This window comes from Coregonus lavaretus (genome assembly GCF_964263955.1).
Source record: "Coregonus lavaretus genome assembly, chromosome: 2".
Classification (NCBI taxonomy): domain Eukaryota; kingdom Metazoa; phylum Chordata; class Actinopteri; order Salmoniformes; family Salmonidae; genus Coregonus; species Coregonus lavaretus.
This window is the reverse complement of record NC_139989.1, coordinates 51,254,986-51,278,209: the sequence shown is the minus strand read 5'-3', so window position 1 is coordinate 51,278,209 and position 23,224 is coordinate 51,254,986. Positions and strand designations below refer to the sequence as shown.

The 23,224-nt window shown below is 44.1% G+C and overlaps 5 protein-coding genes across 5 annotated transcripts; 3 read left to right on the top strand and 2 right to left on the bottom strand.

Annotated features, from left to right (window-relative positions):
* Positions 1-1,015: 1,015 nt before the first annotated feature.
* On the top strand, positions 1,016-4,905 carry elob (elongin B). Its single transcript, XM_084186795.1, has 4 exons — positions 1,016-1,270; positions 2,771-2,905; positions 3,253-3,361; positions 3,631-4,905. Exons 1-4 carry the CDS (start codon positions 1,268-1,270, stop codon positions 3,741-3,743), a joined length of 360 nt encoding a protein of 119 aa, XP_084042921.1. The 5' UTR covers positions 1,016-1,267; the 3' UTR covers positions 3,744-4,905.
* Positions 4,906-6,052: 1,147 nt separating this feature from the next.
* LOC311149499 (putative nuclease HARBI1) lies at positions 6,053-8,417 on the top strand. The gene is made up of 3 exons (XM_084186687.1): positions 6,053-6,847; positions 6,989-7,229; positions 7,441-8,417. The coding sequence occupies exons 1-3, from the start codon at positions 6,536-6,538 to the stop codon at positions 8,160-8,162; spliced, it is 1,275 nt and encodes a 424-aa protein (XP_084042813.1). The 5' UTR covers positions 6,053-6,535; the 3' UTR covers positions 8,163-8,417.
* A 142-nt stretch (positions 8,418-8,559) lies between these two features.
* On the bottom strand, positions 8,560-9,644 carry LOC311149593 (uncharacterized protein; the record flags this gene model as incomplete). Its single annotated transcript, XM_084186767.1, has 2 exons — positions 9,434-9,644; positions 8,560-9,161 (listed from the first exon to the last, which is right to left on the bottom strand). The coding sequence occupies exons 1-2, from the start codon at positions 9,522-9,524 to the stop codon at positions 8,560-8,562; spliced, it is 693 nt and encodes a 230-aa protein (XP_084042893.1). The 5' UTR covers positions 9,525-9,644.
* Positions 9,645-9,979: 335 nt separating this feature from the next.
* armc5 (armadillo repeat containing 5) lies at positions 9,980-16,724 on the top strand. The gene is made up of 8 exons (XM_084186466.1): positions 9,980-10,248; positions 10,459-10,966; positions 11,091-11,121; positions 11,209-11,319; positions 11,436-12,330; positions 12,442-13,616; positions 13,719-13,851; positions 13,951-16,724. Exons 2-8 carry the CDS (start codon positions 10,559-10,561, stop codon positions 15,440-15,442), a joined length of 4,245 nt encoding a protein of 1,414 aa, XP_084042592.1. The 5' UTR covers positions 9,980-10,248; positions 10,459-10,558; the 3' UTR covers positions 15,443-16,724.
* Positions 16,538-18,753, bottom strand: cox6a2 (cytochrome c oxidase subunit 6A2). Its single transcript, XM_084186805.1, has 4 exons — positions 18,645-18,753; positions 17,519-17,603; positions 16,967-17,109; positions 16,538-16,792 (listed from the first exon to the last, which is right to left on the bottom strand). The coding sequence occupies exons 2-4, from the start codon at positions 17,592-17,594 to the stop codon at positions 16,703-16,705; spliced, it is 309 nt and encodes a 102-aa protein (XP_084042931.1). The 5' UTR covers positions 17,595-17,603; positions 18,645-18,753; the 3' UTR covers positions 16,538-16,702.
* Between the last annotated feature and the right edge of the window lie 4,471 nt (positions 18,754-23,224).

Here is a 23,224-nt window from a genome sequence, read left to right as displayed (position 1 = left end):
CATTACAAGTGCCGTGCTCTACCAGCTGAGCTACAGAGGACCACAGTTTTGACTTCATATATAACTCCCCCCCCCCCTTGGCATTTTGCACAAGCAGCGCTTTCAGACAGCTGGGGTGTATTCATTCTACCGATTCTGTTTCTTAAACGGAATTTACCTGCATTTTTCCAATAGAATTTACATGAATTTGGCTAATAAACTCTTGTTTTGGTTCTTAAATGGTAAACAGCTCGCCAGTTTGTAGTCCTAAAACCGGGAATGAGTTACCACTTGTTGGGAAAGAATAGGGGTTGGGAAAGAATAGGGTTTTCGAATAAATGCCGAAAATAAGGTCTTAGGTCTTATATATTTTGTTCTACGAGATAATATCAGTCAGTTAACAGGACCATTATGAATTTTGAAACTTTGTGCTTTTTTTTATTACATAAATGCTTACAAATTTACAGAAAGTGACGTAAACCGATTAAGATTATCTCATAGAACAAAACGTATAAGATCTCCTAAACCTGTGTTTACCACAGACCTTATTTTCGGTGTTTATTCAAAATCCCTCAAAATTCGCCATTAATTTCCCCATAGGCTTTGGCTAACGAACCATGGCGTGGTTAGCAAAGATGGTTACCCCTTCTGGCTGTGGAGTTAGTGCCTACAAAAAGACGCCATTACTAGTTCTCTGAATACACGCCACTGAGGTATGGGTATGATCAGAGATATTAGAGAAAGGAGATAGGAATCCTATTGATCAATGAATGGAGGCACGCGTAACGACCCAATCAGCTGACTGTTGACCAATCGCGTTCACGTTGTCATGCTGCGTCACGCTGTTGCTAAGAGAATCGTCACGCAATCCCTTCTCAAAGTCAGGGTATGAGTAGAGAAACGTGCCTTTTTTCCTCCAAAGAACGTAATGTCACGATTCCAAAGCTATACAATATTACATATAGCAAGTTAATTATCTCACATCTCGGAAGAGATTTGTAATGTTGTACTTTTTGTTGACAAAATGCATGCTAATGTTGAGTTTTTGAGCTAGCGGCCAATTGACTCCTTGAAGGAGAGCTCTCCTTGTCCAAGAATCGTCCAGAAGGCACCGCGCGGTCCATTGACATAGCATAGACAACGTACACAATGCGCGTAAATACGATTTCAATGCAGTTTCCTATCTCATCAAAAGTATCTCTGGTATTATACACAGCTTTTGGATTAGAGCGTTTTGTGATTCTCGCAGTGCAGCGTGGGATAGCGGAGGCGCAACCGACCGAGAGAAATGGTGAGTGAGGAAGAGAAAAATAATATATTTTATAACTGTGACTAGACATCCTTATGGCTTTTTGCTACTTTGGTAAAGTAAATGTTGACATGTAGAAACCGTTAATTCCATCCATTAAGACATATGGTTGGGAAACGCTTGACATGGACCCCTTTGTTTCGCAGGATATTAGGCTAACGGTAACTAGCAAGTCAACAAGGCTACAGTAGCTGCTTAACTGCAATCAGCGTTTTGTTTTAGTCCAACTAGACGAGCAAATTCTAGATAAACGTTCACTGTCGGACTTGTTAAAAAGAAAGGAAACTAGCTAACTTAGGCTAGATCTCTCATTTCGCTAGTTATCTAGCCTTGGTGACACTCGAACACACTTGCAATATCCATAGAAACTAGGTTACGTTAGCTAACTAGGTAGCTACTGCCCAGATGGCTAGCTATTAGCTTGTTGGCAAGTGAACGTACATTACCACACGTCAGTGAAGCATTGAGTGAATGGGCTAGCTAGCTAACGTTGGCTGGCATCTACTACTGTTAGTTAGCTAACTGAACAAGTAATTAAATATTAACTGGCTATTTTTTGCTGACTAGCTAGCTAGCTACCCAAACATTCCATTTGATATTTAACTAGTTGCAAACTAACGTTATACAGTTGCCAGCTTGGTAGCTAACTAGCATCGATATGTAGTTAGCTAGCGACTAACTTCGGAAGATTTGTAAATCGCTCTGGATAAGAGCGTCTGCTAAATGACGTAAATGTAAGACATACCGTTAACCAGTCAAACTTGTGGCAAGTTTAGGTAAAATCAGCTTATAGTCAAAACCGTCAAACAGTTTGTCATTTTGTCAGTCAACAGAAATGTAGCATTTTCCTCTTCAGGTTGAAGGCTAGTTCCAACATCTCGTCGCTGTCTTTTCAAACATGGGTGGAACTGGGATTTACAGTTGGTGGTGCGGTCTTCACCAATTGACTTTCCATGATCCCCCAACCTTAGCCCCAAATTTACTCCCTTACTTTAATAAAACTGTACTTTACCCACTATTCTCAATCCCTACATGTTGTCGACATTATTGGGGGCCGGCCCAGGCCTGAGGCCTTTAATTAGAGAGATGTCTCTAGCACTTCTAATGATGAATGAGCATATGTTGCTTTCACAGCTGCCACCCGGCAGGAGCCTATGGTGGCCGATTTGGCTGCGGTTTTATAATAATAATAATATGCCATTTAGCAGACGCTTTTATCCAAAGGTTTTCCCCTCTACTGAGATTTTTTAACATCTAACAGTTACATTGGTTCAAGAAAGGCTTCCACATATACAAATCACAGGCCATTGACTACTAGACAATGTTTATCAGTCCTATTCCAGTGTTTCTTATTGTTCACTGACACTGGTCTGTTAGTTAGCTAGCAAACAGAGAGCAACGGCATAGTGGTCCCTGGTACTAAAAGTTTGGGAAACTCTTATTTTTATTATGTCTTATCCCCTTAACTTGCTGTTGTCTTAGGATGTGTTTCTGATGATCCGGCGTCACAAGACGACCATCTTCACTGATGCCAAAGAGTCCACTACGGTCTACGAGCTGAAGCGCATAGTGGAGGGTATTCTAAAGAGGGCACCGGAGGAACAGAGGCTCTACAAGGTATATACAGTGCATACCCCTTGTGGAGGACAGCTACAAAGTGGGGGAGTAAGATCAGGCCAATTAAAGTCATTTATTCTATTATTTTTTTTAAATATTAAAAATGTAATTTCCCCCCCTTCTGATATAGAAATTCCCCCAGTCTAGGAGGAAGTTGATTTATTAAACCAAAACTATCCCCCAAAGTCTGTTCTTCTCTTTTTGTTATTTCTCTACTGCCCTCATTTGTGATGTGTGTATATATATATATATTAGTTGTGGGCATGGATTAAATGGTGAACTGTATGTGCATTCATGATGGTGTTATTACATATCTACCCTCTGTTCTGACATCTCTCTTGTGTCAGGATGACATGTTGCTGGAGGATAGTAAGACTCTTGGAGACTGTGGCTTCACAAACCAGACAGCCAGACCTCAGGCCCCAGGGACTGTTGGATTAGCTTTCCGTCTCGGGGGTGAGTATTCATGTTTCTGTCACGTAGTATCTGTCCCGTGTTTCAAAACTTTCACTCTGTTATATTCAGATGTTGAGCTGTATCTGTCCGTCAGAATGGCTGTGGGGAAGAAAAAAAAAAAAGTTTGTTGTGTGATAGTGTAACAGAAACACATTGTAACTTCCTTGCACCCCTAAGTTTCTCCCTCTAATAATGCCTCTTGCTTCCTCTGTTTCACTTTGATACTCTTCACTCTCTCCTTATCAAACAAATCTCTCCCTCTCTTTCAGATGATGCATTTGAGCAGCTGAGGGTTGAGCCCTTCTCCAGCCCCCCAGAGCTCCCTGACGTCATGAAGCCTCAGGACTCTGGCAGCACAACCAATGAGCAGGCCGTGCAGTGAAGGAAGCAGGGAGGGAGGGAGGGACATGGGGGGGATCGGGGAAGTGGTGCTTTGGATTAGGTAGGTGGGCTTTACAGACTGCTGTAGGGTAACATGCGAGTGTACCTGTGAGATCTTTAACTTTGCAGGAAGAACATGAATTCCCTCACACACAGAGGGGAGTATTTTCATGTTATTCCTGAACTAGGCTCACGCATGTTTAGATTAACTTACAAGATCCCTCAACAAAAATTTCTGATTTGTCAGGCCACTGTTATTAAGGGGGTTGGAAAAAAAACTAAAATGTATCATACCTCCTAATTTAATTCATACAATTCTGGTTTGGGTTGTTTTTGGGGAGGGTGTTTGTGTGTTTTGGCTTGGTGGGGATTTGAGAAGGGAGTGGCTATTACATTTTTTGAATGCCCTCTTGCTGATTGCATTTGTTTGTTTCTTTATTCAATATTATTATTATTACAATTTAGCATTTTTAATGACTCCTTGGTGTGGTTGTATGTGGAGCAACAAAGGGTTTGTGAGTTTGTTAGTAGCTTATCTAGATAACATGCGCATGAATGGATCTGAAATAAACACACAAAGATGTTGATGCCAGGACATTATAAAATGTATAGCAGAACACATGTACTTACACACGGACGGACACGCACACAGAATGTTGTGAAGATTTACAATCTGTAAAGTTTTTATTTCAGCGTAAAGGGATTAAGCTTTCCCACTATCTGGTTTTTGTTTGCTTGTTTCTTTACTTTTGACCTTTTGCGCTGGAGTTCCTGTGTGTATTGTTTTCCTGATTCTGTCCGTACAAAACTGTGTACCAATTTCACCCCTACCCCTCCCAAATCCCCCCCCCCCCCCCCTTTATTTTATTTTGCCAACGGGGAAATGGAACCCTTAGTTTTGTGTTTTGAAATCTTCAGTGGAAAGAGACAAGAATCACTAATATTTTGTGATAAACAAGCATGAAGGTACACATTACTGGTGTTGAATTGAAATAGGTGTAAACTGTCTCAATTAGATTCAACAATCTGACTTTGGGGTGGTTGTCATGCCCTTTTTAAGATATGATGGAAATGGTTCACCAACAAGCTCTTTTAAAAACAGGACTTTATCATACAAGCAACACCCTGTAATTGTCTTGAGTTGACATAAAAAACAAAACATATTTTCTGTGTGGTATATTGTTAATGCACTCTCTTCTGTGAAATGCTTTTGTGCCATTCACTTTACTGGGTATTCATCATTCATATGGTGAAATAAAATCAGTTCAGTTAAATTGGAAATTTACAGGATGTTATGATAGTGTAGTGTTATACTACAGCCAAAAGGAGGCGATCTCTTGCACTTGCTTACTTTATTACGCTAGTTACAGCAGGATAATAATATATTTGTGGTTTTAGCAGGCTGAATGAGAGCTAGTCAAAAATATGTAGCTAATTTATTTGCATCAAGGGTCGGGTAGGTAACTTCATTAATCTACACAGTTGAGGACACAGTGGATTAGCGAGTTAGCTATAACACAATAATAGCCCATTTATTAGTTACCGGTATCTTTGTTAGTAAATTACCTTGGTTACATTGTAGATGGCTAGCTAGCCTGTACTTGTGTGTGTTGGCTGACCAAGTTCTGAACAAGCATGGCATTTTGCATCAACTATTTAAAGGAGTGAATCAACAAAACATCAGTAAATATGGTATTTAGCATATATTTCCGTGGTCTGTCGTTTCGGTGGTCCACTCATCTTTCGTGATAAACAAGCATAAAGGTACAAATTACTGTCTCAATTAGATTCAACAATCTGGCTTTGTTATGGTTGTCATGCTCTTTTAAGATGGAAATTGTTCGCCAACATGCTCTTTTAAAAACAGGACAACCACAAATTCCTTTCGACATACAAAAAAATCTTTGTCACCCCCGTGTGGTATATTGTTATTGCTTTCGTTAATGCACTCTTCTGTGAAATGCTTTTGTGCCATTCACTTTGTCATTAATTTGGTGAAATAAAATCCGTTCAGCGGTAAAATTAGGAAATGTTCAGGATTTTATGAAAAAGTGTACCACCGCCAAAAGAGGGCGATGTCTTGCAGTTTTTTTTACTCTATTACGCTAGCTACAGCAGAATAATAATATATTTCCCAGAGCCTGTAGGGATGGGCGTTGGCAGTTGAATTGAATGAAGGAGTACATTGAGTTTTGTTTATTTTGTTTTATTTTGTTAATTATTTGGGCTGATACAGCCAAAACAGTAGGTGGCGGCATGCACCTATAGCATTTGTATTCGTACCGCAATAATATCAAAGAAGACGACCCTGTACAGTAGATGGCGGCAATACACCAATAGGTGTAGCCTGCCATAAAAGTTTAAAGAAGAAGAAGAATATATTTTTGTTTTTAGCAGGATGGATGAGCGCTAGCTAGCTAGACAGAACAAATATTTAGCTAGGTAATTTATTTGCATCTCAGGTGTCGAGTAGGTAACTTTAGCAATCTACACAATAACTGAGTAGGACATAGTGGATTAGCAAGCTAGTTAGCTATAACGCAATAATAGCCAACTTACTAGCTAGTTAGTTACCAGTATCTGTTAATAAGTTACCTTGAATACATTTTAGATCGCTAGATAGCCTGTAATTTAGTGTGTTGGCCGACCAAGTTCAGAACAAGCATGGCATTATCCATCAACTATTTAAAGGAGTGAATCAACAAAACAACATCAGTAAATACGGTATTTAGGATACAGTTTCGGTGGTCCTCTATCAAACTTTTTCCACTGTGCTCAGCACCACGCACACGCATGGATAATAATTATGTTGCGTCGGCTGGTCGAGCTGTGCTCGAAATGATGCAGCGTGAATGGGAGCCTCTTTCTCAAGATGAACTGGAGCAGCGATTGGACCAAGCTGTGGAAGATATTCTGGAAGCTGACCTCCTAGCAAAGGTTCAGGCCCAGCCCGGACCAATCTACCTACAACTGTCTCAGCTGGTGGAAGAACCTCAACTGCAAAACCAAATTCGGTCAACAACAGAACTTGCAACACTTTCTCATGTAGAAGAGGAGTCTGAATTTCAACAGTCAACTGATGCTGAGGAAAACGCTGCAGTTCAGGTAGCCTTCAATAGGCCTACTTTTCTTAATTGTTGTGGCTTGATCAATTTTTCCATCCTCACACTAATGCAGATTTGAGATGACACCATTTGCTTCATTTGCTGTGCACAGATCTGATTTATGTTTGTTTTCATCTCTCAGTACATTACAGATCTCCTCCAGAATTCAAACTCAAGATACAATCAGAGCCGTATGGCAGGACGTGCCCGCTTATCCCTGTCCCACACTGTTCTCCTGTCCCTCACCCTCCTCTCCAAGCGCCTCAGCTATCGCTCTGTGTCTACCAGTTTCCGCCTGGAGAAAGGAAACATCCATAGGATCTTCTTTTCCTTTTGTGAGCGTGTGAACACACTTGAGGACCAACAAATTAGATGGCCGACTGGTATGTAGACTGTTAAGTGTGGATCAATTACAACAGTGTTATACAAAAATGTTCAGCATGGACCCCATTTCATCCATCCACAATTATCTTTCTCAAAAACGTTTGTATATTGTCCCAACCGATTACAATATCCTGAAATGTGCATCTTCAAACTATTTACACACAATTTACTCCATCACCCATGTTTGTTTCTGGTTCTTCTCTCCTCCAGGCATTGATGCTGTTGAAAACCTCCCCCCCCTCTCCAGCCTGCTGGGGAAAGCCAATGGCCTGGAAGAGAAGGGTGTCCCCAGGGTCCTGGGAGTCTTGGGGCACACCCGCATCCCCATCCGCCTGCCAATTGGCAAACAGGATGTGGAGAGCATGGTGACAGAGGTAAAGAGGATAAAGAAGGAGGCCCATCCCGACTCCTGGCTGAACCTGGAGCTGGTTTGTAACCATACAGGCAGGTTGATACACTGCAGAATCAGCAAGGGATCAGACCTGGACAGAGCCAGTGCTCTGAGGGACAAACTCAAACAGCTCCCTGAGATGATGCCCCCAGAGACCTGCCTAGTGGCTAGAGTTGGATATCCAGCCTCTGCCCAGATATTGACCCCGTACGTAGTGGGTCGTGGCCCCAGGGGAAATCTTTACAACAGGACCCTGGAAGCCCATTTTTACCTCCTGGATCAGGCTGTGGCTGACCTGAAAGCCAGATTCGAAAGGCTCAGGTATTTGGACATGGGGAACTATGAGAGAGCCAAAGCAGTTGTCCTGACTGCCTGCATACTCCACAATGTATTTCTGGACATGGGGGAAGTGGTCAAGGGACAGGTTGAGAGGGAAGCTGGGACACAAGAGGGAGAGGGGGAGTGTGATGAGGAGGGTGTGAGGAGAAGGGAAGCCATCGCAGATCTGCTGTACAAAGAGTTGGATTCTGGAAGTACGTAAAGTGATTTATAATTTTTGTGTTTGTATTGAGATAAACAGCATTTATATTGTATATTTTATTAAAAGGAAGAGTGTCACAGCAATATCTTGTATTTTATTCATATGTAGGATTATTTGTATCCTATGGCATATCTATGTACAATATGCCCTGTGTAGCCTTCTTCTCATTCACAGGTATTACAGGGAGTTTTTGCAATGAACTCCTTTGTTTGTCAAATTGTGTTATTACAGCGTAATAAAAACGTATACAATGACAAATCATGACAACACAAAGTAACTGAATGGTTGAACACTTAAGAAACATTTGCATGATGCAATCTTTCATGCTATGGACAAGCTTCCATTTATCACACAACATCCAAAGAACTCCTTTGCTCTGGTCTGGTGTGCTGTACTGCTACTCTGGCAGCTGGACACTGTTGTTTTGACTCTGAGACAAACTGGAGATGGCACGGGCTAGATTATTGATGGCCTCGATCTTCCTCTCCTCCAGGGCCTTCTGCTGGGCCCACATGTTCATCTTCCTCTCCTGCAGCTCCATGTACAGCTGCAGGACATCCTGGGGGGGCCTGGGAGCAAAGGCGGCAGCTGTCAGTGAGGGTGTAGGAAGGATGGGGGTAAACCGCTTGCTGGCAATAGCCTTGCCCAGCTTGGTACCGTTGAGTTTGGCCCGGCGCTGTGCTTCGATCTCCTCCCGACTCTTCCCCAGAACCTCATGCATGGCCTTGAAAAACTCCCAGTGGACACTCTGGGCCCCTAGTCTCTTGGACCGCTCAGCATTTTTCCTATATGTGGCCAGCATGTTACGCCACTTCAGATCACACTCATAGGCCTTGACTGTGACATCTGTGCTCCCAGCTGCCCTTAGCTTGGCAGTCACTCTCTCAGCCACCATCTCCCACAGTTTCTTTTTCTTGCACACTGGCTGGTCAAAATCCTGGTCCATTTCGAGGCGGGTTTGGACAAGTTGCCATGTGGCTTGTAAAGTCCATACAAACTCTGGAGAAGGGAAGTTGATATATATATATATATATATATAAACAATATACAAATAAATGACATGTTTTGTTAAATTTTGTTTATTTAATTGTCATGTGTTTTCCTCGTAGCCCGTGTGTTTACAGAAACTTTCCCTATTGAGAAACTTTGAGAGCCAATTAAATTGATTCTGCCAATTAAATTGATTCTGATAAATATCAGTGATCAACCACAAACTCATCGAGCTCCTCGCAAATAACGATGAATGCGGTCTGCTGACAAGATGCACTGACCTGCTTTCGATTTATCCGGATCCAAACTGGACACCATTGGAGTTTCATCTACTTCAACGCTCTCTGTTACAACTGTCTCAATAACATCCATTGTGTTACTCAGTGACAATCACATTTGTTTGAAGTAGGATATGACAAGCAATTCTATCGAATAATTTAACAACTCTGCTATGGTATGCGATGTTTTTTCCCCCCCCGCATCAACTAAAACGATGATTATAACAACAACCCCAGACTTGTTTCCAGCACCTCCCATTGAGTGTAGCCATTGCATCGTAGAGCAATATGGAAAATGTAGTTTTTACAGTTCTAATTAAACAAGATTTGTTTTGCTTACTTAACAACAATCCCTGGTTGCTTTAGATATGGCTTGAAACGAGGAGTTATTTATAAATGTTTAGGGAAATGTATTCTTCATAGAGAAATATTGCTTAATTCTGGTAGTTGTAAAACAGCTGAGACTACATGGCCCGTGATTAAATAGAACGACCCACCCCTTCGCACATCCCTCCCCCCTTTTCGTGGCCGCCTCCTGTTTATCGTCCAGCTAAAAGATGGCGTTAGCGGCTAGCTAAGACGATTGTTTTTCGTTTGATTAAATGAATTAGGTCGGTGGGAATAATTAGTCATTGCAAATACTTTATTATTCTTGAGATGGGACTAAAAACATAGCTTATATCATTTGTATTCGCACCATAACGCACCGTAATTATTTGTTGGGCCTTGTCACATACAGAGGCCTGTTTTTTAGGGAGTGGACGAGAGGTTTGTAAACTCCAACTCCCGGCAACATTGCTGAGAAGTGGGGTCAAAGGGTAATTTTTCCACTTGTGATGCCGGTATTTGTAGTATAATTTGTTCATTTCCAGAATTTTTTGACAAACTTTGGAAATTGATTAAGATGAAAATACATTTAAGGAGATAATTTGTTAACAATGTTTAATACTGTATACATTTATGATGTAGCCTAAGAAAATTGAAAAGTAAAATGCACAAAAATAACTATCCACATTTCTGCCCCTCAGTCTCCCCCTGTCATCATCCATGTCATCACTTTCTGTCTGAAGTGACTTGTTAGTGAGGATAAGCAGAAGAGCAGGTGGGTTGGAGGCAATTAGTGGCATCATGGCGTCAAAGCAAGTGCCAGGGAGCCAGAAACATGGGACATGGGCAGGCAACCCCAGAGAAGTGTCCTTGGCCTCCCCAGAGACCTCACTGACCTGGTGCCTGTCACAGCTCTCTAAACCTGGGAGAGCAGCAGCCGATGACCACAAGCCAGGCAAGGCAGGGCCGGACACCAGTGGACACAGAGAGCTGGACAAGAGGGTCAAAGCTGGGCAGTGGCGAGCACTGGTGGCCATCCGCACACAGCACATTAAAGGAGGAAGCAGTGGGATAGCTCGATTCCGAGGCCAGGGTGGACTGCGCACTCTCCTGGACCTGCTCAAGCACCCTGAGTGTTCCAGGAAGACTCTGGACCTGGCTCTCAGCATCCTGGCCAACTGCTGCACTGAGAGACAGACACGAGTCGAGGTGAGACAGAATGGTGTAGGACAAATCAGGGCTGCTACACATTGCTTGAATATGCATGTTTAGTATGAAAAGTTGGACAGTGGTGACTTACATTATGATATTTAATGTTTTCTCCCCTCTAAAGGTTAGGAAGCTTGATGGAATATCTATTGTGGGTAAGTGACTATCACAATAAGTTTGAATCATTAATTTCACATGATGGTGAGAATTTCAGAAATGTAAGTTTGCTCTTCCTTTCTCAGTGGGTATTTTGAAGAAGAATGTAGCCATGGAGACGATCCAGAACAGGGCAGCCCGGGCCTTGGGGAACTTGGCCATGGACCCAGAGAGTTCAACGCTCATCCACTCTGCCGGTAAGAGTCTGTTGGCTGTCTGTGTCTGTCAGTACGTCACTTTCTGATGGTATTTTTTATTTTGTAGTATAAGATTTTGTCCCTGAAAAATAATTGCTTTTCGGTCTTCGATACAGGTGGTGTTCCACTCCTGCTCCTCTGCGTCTCTCTCTCATCCGCCCCATCCCCTCCCTCTGATGACCCACTGGAAGCCCCCTCCCCTAAAATTGAGTGTGCTCAGTCGGCTGCCCGTGCCCTCCTCTACCTTGCAGACACCCCCTCAAACCGCCTCTTACTTCTCACCCAGGGTACTCTGACTGCTCTTTCCCCGCTCATTGCTCCGGAGTACCCTCTGGGGCTGAGGAGAGCAGCTCTCCGGACCCTCCATGAGCTCACCAGGGGCTGCGGTGTAGAGTGTGCTAGAGAGGTGTCCCGATCTGGGGTTCTAGCTCAGCTAGGTGTCATGGCTTCGGGAGAGGCCGGTAAACCTTTTGAAGAGCTTGCGTTGAAAACCCTGGCCAACATGTGCACTCAAGGCTGCTTACGTCCTCTGGTGGGTTCCCTGGGGGTAATCCAGAAGTTTACGGAGGAGGTCAAGAAGGACGGCCTGAAGTCTGGAGTGTTCCTCAAGGCTCTCTGCTTATGCTGCAAAGAGGCAGTGAACCGGGCCAAGGTGAAGGAGAGCGGCGGTCTGGAGGTGTTGATTGGCTTCCTGGGTGTCCATCGGAGCCACCCCCTCGACCGATTGGTCATTCTGGCTTGTGTTGACTTTGTCTATGACGAAGCTGCCCTGGAACAGTTACAAGAACTGGGAATAGTCCCCCTGCTAGTTGCTCGGTTAGTGGAGCTGGCTAAAGGTGAGGAGCCATCTGCTGGGAAGATGGATGTGAGCCTCACCTCTACCATGTTTGCTTCAGAGCTGCTGTCTACATCATGTTTCGACTCATTTGACTTCCCTCCCCCTGAGGGGAACAGGAAAGAGGAGATGGGGAAGGAGCATGTCCTTGGGTCATCTAGCTTTCTTAGCCTGAGGTGAGTGAGGTGAACAGACTCACCTTTGCCCCCCTCTTGGTTTGTGCACCTGTGATTTATTTGAGTTTTGTAAAAATTGTTATCTGACCTGTCCTATTGCTGCTCCTCCAGGTCCTGGTTGGTGTCTGAAGGATTGATCTCATCTGAGGGGGATCTTCTTGACTCTCCTGGAGGCACGGAGGGAGATTGGGGGAGTCTTCATATCCCCTCTTCTTCTCCCCAAACCTCTTCCTCTGACTGTCATTCCCCTTTAAAATGCTTATCTCCTACCCGCTCACTACCTTCCTCCACTCCCTTATCCGCACCCAAACCTGGGACTCGGAGTCAATCCACCCCCTCTACCTCAACGAGTTCTCTAGCTCAGGTCCACATGTCATCTCCCTCAAAAACCACTGATCTGTCTCCCTGTGTCCCTCTGCCCTCCTCTACCGCCAACCCCCAAGCCCAGCCCAGCTCCTCTACCTCCACCCCCAAAGCCCAGCCCAGCTCCTCTACCGCCAACCCACAAGCCCAGCCCAGCTCCTCTACCGCCAACCCCCAAGCCCAGCCCAGCTCCTCTACCGCCAACCCCCAAGCCCAGCCCAGCTCCTCTACCGCCAACCCACAAGCCCAGCCCAGCTCCTCTACCGCCAACCCACAAGCCCAGCCCAGCTCCTCTACCGCCAACCCACAAGCCCAGCCCAGCTCCTCTACCGCCAACCCCCAAGCCCAGCCCAGCTCCTCTACCTCCACCCCCAAAGCCCAGCCCAGCTCCTCTACCTCCACCCCCCAAGCCCAGCCCAGCTCCTCTACCTCTTCTCTCCCTTCCCCCACTAAGCCACCCCTCACTCCTGTCTCTCCATCCAAGTTCTCCTCCCCTCCACGGAAAAGGCCACGTGTCCCCTCAACTACTCGCTCCAGTGTGGTGCCCCTCGACACCCCTCCCACAGTGTCCCGACACCAGGCCTACCACCACCCCTACCACCCTGAGCCTTGGGCCCCAGAGTCTCCCATCCTGCTCCTGCTCTCACGCTTCTCTCACGCCACGGACCCCAGCGCTGCTCTGGTCAACTCAGGCATCATCTCTGGCCTACTGTTCTACCTCAGCCAGCATCAGGACCCCAGCGGCAGGTGCTTCCGCATGCTGTGCCGGCTGAGCTGCAACCCCAACTGCCTGCAGGCGCTGGTCAGGACTGGCTCAGTGGCTCTGATCTGCCACCACCTGGTCCAGAGAGGGAGTGACCCTGAGAGTTGGGGAGATGGAGAGAGGCAGACTGATAGGGTCAAGGCCAAAGTGAAACAGCTTGGTAAGTTTCATTGTTGTACTTGGTCATAAAGTTTTGTTTTTAGTTTGTGTAATGGTGCTGCTGTAACGTTTTGGGTATAATTTCATGTGCGTATGTCTTTAGGTCTTGCTCTGCTTAGTAATCTACGCGTTCAGTGTGAGTCTGGATTTGGTTCTGGTGTCCTGAGCCATGTGATGCTGTCAGGCTCGGAGTCGGACAAGCTGAACTGTGCCCTGTCTCTACCACTAATAAATGGGTAAGTAAAACTTTCTTGTGTCAGTGTGAAATGGCACTGGTGGAACATTATGAAATTTACACCAACTGTAATCTAACATCAACTTGTGTTCCCTAACAGTAACAAGGTTCTCTTGAAGAAACTTCTTCTGGACAACGGTGGTCTACTCTTGGCTCTGGAGCCCCTTGGATGTCATGAGGACGAGGAAGAGGAAGATCATCACACCAGTGAATGCCGAAGACTCCTCTCAGATTGTCTCAACTCACCGCAACATGTCTCCGCCCCCCAGCTCCACTCTCTATATTTCTCCCTGCTGATTGGATGCCTCTCTAGTCTGATGGGTTGCCCCAAAACAGTACTGGCTAAAAGAAGGTGCAGGGTACTCAGTCCTATCAAAACCCTGTCAGTCTCACAAACCGGTAAAGCTTCACCCCCTCCCTTAAAAAAGCCTCGTCTGGTCAATCTCTGTCCTTACAATGACTCAACCTTTGACCTCCTCTTCCTGCTGGACGATGGGAGCCAGGTGTCAGCCAATAGGGAAGCAGTGGCTGGGGCGGAGGGAACCGAAGTGGTGGGGTCAGAGTACTTCAGGGCCCTGTTGAGGGGGGGCTTTGGAGAGGCTCAGGGGAGAACAGGGGAGGCCATCCCCATCAGGGACGTGAGCCAAGGCATGCTGCTACCTGTACTGCACTATCTGCATGGCTGTCGCCTAAACAAGGATGGAGAGACAGCAGAGGAACAGGGGGATGAGACGGAGAGAGAAGGCAGAGGAGAGTGTCAGGTTTTGGGATCCTTGGCCTCTGAAGGACTGGGTGTCTGGAGAGACGGGGCAGAAGAACCCTCACCAGAGGCACAGGGCTTCCAGAAGACCCCCCTGGCTGAGACGATGATGGGGGCCTGTAGGTTTTTGGTGACAGAGTTGCAGAGGGAGGTGGAGGATCTGTGTGTGTCTTTGCTGTCCTGTTCTGCCAAGAATGCTGGTCGAATTGCAGACACTGGCAAAAAGCCTCCATCTAACATGGACCAATATGGGTCAGAGGGAGAGTCTGCTGACGAGAGCCTGGCAAACCGCACATCTGGACTAGAGTTGAGTGGTTCTGAGGCCCAGACAGACTCCTTGGCCCCCACAGTGACAGCAGGCCAGGCTGAGTCACTACATGGTTCTGGACACCAACCCTGTCAGCAGACAGATGGTGGACGGCACTCTGCCCCTGGACCAGGCCAGAAGGGAAGTGGTGCACCAAAGACAACCTCAGGACTGGAGACTTGTGTCAATCCGCTGAAATCAAGTTCTGCATCAAAGTGCTGCAAAAGACGTTCTAAACTGCGGAGTGTTTCAAACACACAGAAGGTTGTGGATTCTGCTCAGGACTCTAAAGGTGTTCCTGGTAGATGGACCCTCCTACCCCAGGTTTATTGGTTCTCCCAGCGGTACAGCTACCCTGGACTGGGCAGGGCCTGCCTGTCCCTACTGCTGGGCTCTCAGGGCTCCCCCCAGCCCCGCCATTCTTCCCTGGCTGCAGACTGCCTGCGCAGACTGGCCAGAGAGGCAGACTGTACAGAGACTCTGAAACGTGACCTAGTGAGTCTGGCCACCATGGCCCTGAGCTGAGAGGGGGAGGGCTAGGAGGAAAGAGGGGTGTTAGGTGTGGATGGAGGCAAAGAAAGGAGAGACAGAGGATAAAATATGAGGATTATTAGGGATGGTATAAGATCATGTTTGTCTTTCAATTACACTTAAATTAACATTTGCCATTGTGAAAATGTGTCTTATTTTCTTAAGTCTTTACAACATGATTAGCCTTCCTTCCTTGAGAATATCTGTTTGTCTCCGAACAAATAACCTTTATTCCAATATTGGTGTTTACAAAGTAATTGATTGAACTCTGAATTATTTTCTTCAGAATAGTACATTTATATTTAAAGGAGTCATGCTGCCATTTAAAGGGATGGGTTCTCAGACATAGAATCATGGGGAAATTAGTTTTTACTACATGGCGCACTGTAAATTTAAGTTGTATTATAATTAAAATATATTAGCTTAATGTAATATGCTAAATACTTTTGTTGCATTTAATGTTTACTTTTTTAATATTTTCTGTTTGAATTTGAAATGTAAACAGAGCTGTCCTATATTGACTTGGATGACTGGAATAATCAGGGTCGGACTGGGTGCCATGTTGTATATGCTGTAAAAAGAGAACTGTAGGAGTAGCTGCGAGGTGAAGATAACAGACACAGAGATTAGCTTTCACTCGCCTCATGTAAATCCATGCTCCTCAATAAATCTGTTTAGACATCCTGTTGTCTTTGTGTCAACCTTGACATCTGTTTCTCTTTTGTCCTTTCTGAAAAAAGGCATACTGTATCTAAAGGACAAGACCGAATAACACGAATGTTAGCCATGCGCAGTAGATCACCTGCTCAGTGTTCCAACGAACGGTGGTGATTCAACATGTAGAATTGTCAGGAAATGAACAGAAAATGACAGCCGATGTTCTGTGGTCAGAGGCAATAGCAAGACCACACCCACTGCGCACTGCCAACGTCTGTGTTGGTCTGTCTTGTCCTCAAGGTATGTTTGGTGTTCAGAACTGGAATATACTTGTACTATATGTTTAAATACTAGTTCCATTCTTCATCTTACACATATAATACAATCAGACAGTTGGAGGTAAACAAATGAGAAGCCACCCAGTGTGCGTGATACAGTAGAAAGTATTTTTTATTTATATCTGACTGGGAGCACCACAGTCAGTAGTGTTGCTAATTGGCCCCTGGGTCAGTAGCATTATGCCAGGTTCATTAGAGCTATTCAGCATGTAGCAATCAGGGAAGGTGGATGATCAGCATGGACACTCAAGAGGTCTCCTTAGTGGCGGGGGCCCTCATAACCATCAGGAAGAGCATTTTCATGAGGGTTGTGGAAGAGCGAGTGGTTGCCATCACCCCAGGGCCATTTCTGAACCAGAGAAACAGTTGTTTTCATCATTCAGGATAGATTGGATAAAACTAGACATATGTTCAGAAAGACATCCCACTACTACTACCAATCCTAACATGTAGATGATTAACTGTGAGTGAAGCTAGTCTGAGGATGTGGCTGTTGGTTATGAGAGAGTGCCTCCTGTATCACCTTGGTGCGGATGCGAAGGTGTGAGTAGGCCACAAACTCAGGGGGTTCATGGGAGTGCTGCTGCATCTTCATGTAGGCGTTGGCGATGCATACGGCCACACCAGGTAAGGCCAACACAAACGACAGGATCTTCCAGGTCCTAGCTGTGGAGTTCAAACCAGTTCCGATAGATCAGACTCAACTGTTCTATCTGACCTTGAGTTATCAAGGCTTGGGAACACCAGAACACCAGCATAACTCAGTAACAGAGGAGCTCCAAAACACTGATGATCCAGTCCAAATTTCAGTGACTCAGCCTTGGTTCCTTGTCTCAGGCTCTGACATGCTGGGCAGAAGCACCTCAATTACAATATGATACATTTGTAAGTCACCTGACAGGCCTAAATACAGCAGAGCACAAACATTTCATGAATGTAAGAGGAAGACTGCCAACTTTCCACAAACCTCTGTTAATGTTAAACCCAGAAGCCTGACTAAACACAAAAGGTGCAGGCAGCAGGGCAGAGAGAGACTATAACACAATATGAGAAGAGTTCAGTACACTACACACACCTGATCCTCCCTCATGGCCTGCGTGTGATGCAGCAGATAATACCCTGCGGGCCACCATCGATGCAGGAGACGCCATTCCTGTGGGCTACAGACAGACAACATTTAAACATACTCCTGAGTGGCGCAGTGGTCTAAGGCACTGCATCGCAGTGCTGACTGTGCCACTAGAGATCCTGGTTCAAATCCAGGCTCTGTTGCCGCCGGCTGCGACCGGGAGACTCATGGGCGGCGCACAATTGGCCCAGCGTCGTCCAGGGTAGGGGAGGGAATGGCCGGCAGGGATGTAGCTCAGTTGATAGAGCATGGCGTTTGCAACGCCAGGGTTGTGGGTTCGATTCCCACGGGGGGCCAGTATAAAAATAAATAAATGTATTCACTAACTGTAAGTTGCTCTGGATAAGAGCGTCTGCTAAATGACTAAAATGTAAATGTAAACCAATGGACAGAGAATAGAATTGTGCATTTGTTTCTATGTTTGTGTAGACAGAGAGACAGTAGGCTATGTTCAGATGTGTAGATTTGTTAATAATAATATGCCATTTAGCAGACGCTTTTATCCAAAGCGACTTACAGTCATGCGTGCATACATTTTTTTGTGTATGGGTGGTCCCGGGGATCGAACCCACTACCTTGGCGTTACAAGCGCCATGCTCTACCAGCTGAGCTACAGAGGACCTTTTAGAAAAGTGTTATTATATTTGTAGGTAATTTATTACACCCTACAGACAAGATGAAAAAATCCAGGTCTAGGCCCACACATTATCTATGTCAAAGGTTTGTATTCTGGCTCCTCTACCCCAGCAACGGCACATACAGTAAGTAGGTCAAGCTAAAGCTCTCAATAAACCTTCAAAGATGAGATACCCCATGAGAATGGCTCACAATACATGTTAACTGACAGTAAATGTCTAACCTAGTCATTTTCAAATTAAGTAAAATAAATGTTATAAATGTTGGGTTTTTAATACCTAAATTAAAAGAAAAGTAAAGTAAAAACAACAACAGACAGAAGCCATGCCATAGGCCTGTTGATATTACTGGTGATCTGAAATGGGAAGCAAAAATTAAACAAATACCATAAAATCTATAGAAACTTACTGTCCTTTATCCAAAAAGTTTAACTCACCTTTAATTTTGTTGGTCAATCCTTTGTCCCTTTCTCTTTCTGCACCTTTGTGTCTGTTTGTCCTTCAGCCTGTCCTGGACTGAACAGAACTGTGAGACTCCTCCCCATTGCAACCTGTCTGTCTGCCAAGAAATATCAAGTTTATATTTGGTCAAGTGCAAAAGGCAGGCCAGAAGATCTGTGATAGAGAGGAAGAAGGAATGGAATGGGTGTTTGACATTGTCTTTTGTGTTTTTGTCTCTTTGTAAACTGAATATGAGGTGTGTGTGTGTGTGTACTTACAAATTCATTAAAATCTGCAGTAGATTTACCAAATCAGTGCAGTGTACAGGAGTAGGATCATAATTTGATCACCCTGTTGCAGGAGAACTTTCCTGCAATGCTGGAAATGTACAACTTCTGAAGTTTGTAATTTGCATTTTGAAATGTCAAACTTGATTTTCCCTTACGAAAAATGTACCAAGCCCTACACAATTGTCCATTAGGCTAATTATAATCCACATAATAATTCACAGTTTCTGTTGCTGCAGGATTATTTTCCTGCTGTAGCAAACTGGCTAAAATTAAGATCCTACACCTGTAATAGTAGTAAGGTCCCAGTTTTGTTCAATTTCATTCTGCGCATGACCACATGCACGTGAGATTTCACATGGTTGGCATTTGTAGATAAATATATTTCATCAACTATACCAATTACTGTCTAATCAAGTACTGTCCAAATATGCAAAAAAATACTAATAAAGATCTTAGCTAACATGGCTAACATGACGAGTTAGCTAATTTTGGTAACGTCATCTCAATTAGCTAGCTAACTTTATCTGTTGAAAAAACTGCTGGATAGCTGAGTTAACATTTTTTCCAATTTATAGAAGATGGACATACGGAATTGAAGATGCAGCTCAGGAAACACAGAAGGTTGTTGTATTTGCAGGAGTAAGTGAATAGATTGTGTGTGTTTACAATACAATTATTTAGCATCTAGCTACATCGATGAGTTGGCTGACAACGTCACGAAAACGATGTACGCGCTTCCATGAGGCATAAATCAGCCTGTTGTGATTTTGGATGGCCAGATTGCTAGCAAGAATGACACTGCAATGTGGGGAATCATAAGTGGCTTTCAGCATGCTTCATCGTGTTATTGATACCATGTCTTGTTTTGAGGTGTTTTGACTGATTTCATGTCGATACAAATATTTGAAACAATAAGTGGTTATTATGCAAATGTATTTGATTTCAATAAACATTGGAGACTTAATATACATTTACATTTACGTCATTTAGCAGACGCTCTTATCCAGAGCGACTTACAAATTGGAATATAGCTTACATGTTAACAATCTAAGCCAACCTCATCTGTTTTGCCCCATGGTTACACGCATTTCGATGTTGTTGCTAAAGCAACAGAGAGAGGACACAGGTATTGTAGTCCCCTGTAGCTGAGTTGGTAGAGCATGGCGCTTGCAACGCCAGGGTTGTGGATTCGTTTCCCATGGGGGGCCAGTATGAAAATGTATGCAGTGACTGTAAGTCGCTCTGGATAAAAGCGTCTGCTAAATGACTAATGTAAATGTAAGTTCTACATAGAGAATGGGCCCGTGTAGAATCGGAAGTTGTGAGTATGACTGATAGGTGTGTATGCTAATCATGGTGCAGCTGACCCGTCCCTTTAATTTACTGAAGTCTGACTTGAATTTGGTCCAGCTGGAACTTCTACAAGTTCAGAAATAGCGCCCACTTTGTGTCACAGGGTAACAGTATGCCCTGACCTGCGGCCGGTTAGTCAGTGGCAGTCACAATGCAGCACCCAAACCTCTACCTAGACAGTGAGCGTTCTATCCCTACAGTCTGCAGCTTGAACTTTGTATTGCTCAATGTTGAGCTCTCTCTCTCATAGTTCGGCTGGACGCAAGTGGGTGTGCATGTCAGATAATAGTGTCTGTGGTGTAGGCCTACCATAATGACGCTGACAGAACGATATATTTATTAATGCACAGTTGGGTTTGAAATAAAATACTGAATATGGACATTCAAAGAGGTGGCGCAGTGGTCTAAGGCACTGCATCGCAGTGTTAGCTGTGCCACTAGAGATCCTGGTTAGAATCCAGGCTCTGTCGTAGCCGGCCGCGACCGGGAGACCCATGGGGCGGCGCACAATTGTCCAAGCGTCGTCCAGGGTAGGGGAGGGAATGGCCGGCAGGGATGTAGCTCAGTTGGTAGAGCATGGCGTTTGCAACGCCAGGGTTGTGGGTTCCATTCCCATGGGGGGCCAGTATGAAAAAAAAAAGTATTATGCACTCACTAACTGTAAGTCGCTCTGGATACGAGCGTCTGCTAAATGACTTAAAGTAAGTGTGTCATTTATGACTGTGATAGTCGTGGTCCTCTGTAGCTCAGCTGGTAGAGCACGGCGCTTGTAACGCCAAGGTAGTGGGTTCGATCCCCGGGACCACACAAAAATGTATGCACGCATGACTGTAAGTCGCTTTGGATAAAAGCGTCTGCTAAATGGCATATTATATATTATATAGGATTATGACTGTGTATTGTGAGTGAGTGTGATGACTGTATACTACGTTTAACTGTGTAATAACTGTGTACCATTTTGGCTGAGAATACAAACAATATTTTAAAACAGTAAATAATGAGAATTACAATTAGGAAATAAAGTTTAAATTGTGCAAACGTTAACAAAAGACACCCATAGGAGGTACTTTAAATAAATAGGCAGTGCGACGCTATGGCACATATCAGTTCAGACTAGATATGACTAGGTTCAAATGAGACACTTAAAATTATTTAAGACAGGGGTGACGTATGCATGAGAGTGTGAATGATAAACCTGTATACCTTGATAGAAAACTAATTGGGAATCAAAGACGTCTGTGCCTGTCCAAACTGTATAAATTTGGGGATAACTGTTGGGTTTGTGGTTGCTTAAAACCGTATAACCTGTTATTGATGTTTGACATAGCATAATACTGGTTTTGAATAGTTGTGTTGAAGCAATTCGGTTTATTATTTGATTTAATGTTTGATGTTTGACATAGCATAATACTGGTTTTAGGTGCTTGGGTTGAGGCTTTTTGGTTTATTATTTGATTTAACGTTTGATGTTTGACCCTGCAAAATACTGGTTAAACAATTAGACTGAAATAATTCGGTTTATCGTTGAAATATAAATATGCACCAACTTTAACTAATTAGGTGGGAATGATTCGATTTAAATAAATAGACTAAAGTACTTTAAATAACGGCAGAATATTGGGAACACTAAAACGAAAAACATCTCTTCAAAAGAGCCTTCTCCCACCGAACACTGGAGAGAGAGTTGCGAGGGGAGGGGCTGGAGAGAGCGAAAGTGTGGCTTTTGGAGCCAGGAGAGACTGGGAGTTGGCTGGGAACACCACGGGGTGATTATTTGAGAGGTGCATGTGGGTTTCTGACGAGGGATGAGATGGGTGAGAAAGTAGAGAATATTTACATTTGCATTTTTGGTGATTTGGCAGACGCTCTTGTCCAGAGCGACTTGCAGGAGCGATTGGGGTTGAGTGCCTTGCTCGAGGGCACATCGGCAGATTTTTCGCCTGGTCGGCTCGGGGATTGGAACCGGCGACCTCTCGGTTGTTGGCGCGGCGCTATTGATCACTAAGCTGCCTGCCGCCCCATATGAGTTTAAGGTTGTGGCGTTGTTTGATCATGTGATAAGGTTTAATGGCTAATCGGACCATAACTAATGTGGTTATGGAAGAAATGTATAGGTAGGGGAGAGCCAATAGGGGGCTCCATTAAACTATTATGGTTTATTTTGCATTTAAATGGCATAAGGTGAAATCTGTATGCATGAGGGGAATTCGATTATGTATTATTATAGTATTATGGACACTCCGTAATAAATAAACTGAACCAAACAAGACGTTACTACAGCAATAGAGAATGGTTAAGGTTGTTACGTTAGTTCTTAAACCCGATGATAGAGGTAAATGCAGAACGCTGTTAGAGAGTGTGTTTTATTTTTGCTACTAGGGTGTTTGAGACGGAAGGGCTGGCTAGACGGGGGTGATGACGTGGCGTGATGACGTGGCTGGTTGTGAGAAAATAAAGTATTTACTTTGAGAGAATCGCAGATGGGGGAATAGCGCCAGCCTGTGGTGGGTTATGGATTTGTTACATAAACTTATATTTTAAACTAAAGTGATGGAATAGGCTACAATTATAACATTATCAGAAAAAAGACACAATTTAATGTGAAATAGTTATTACAATTATTATTGATAGTTATTACAGTTATTATCATTGATCCAGTAATGATAGAAGGACAGTAGAGTAAAGGCAGGGGATGATATTTAGGGAAGTTATATTAGGAAGAAAATACCATTAACTGAGGGAACATTTGATGTAACCGTGATTGTATTGGCTAAAAACTCAAATATGACATTTACAGGGGGGACAGGAACAATAGAAGGGGAGACAGATTTTCCTAGGGGGTTGAACAAATAATTGATAATGGATCATTTGAGATGAGATCACATGTAGCAGAGTTAGGGTAATCAATTAAATAATCATTGTATACTCGAGGA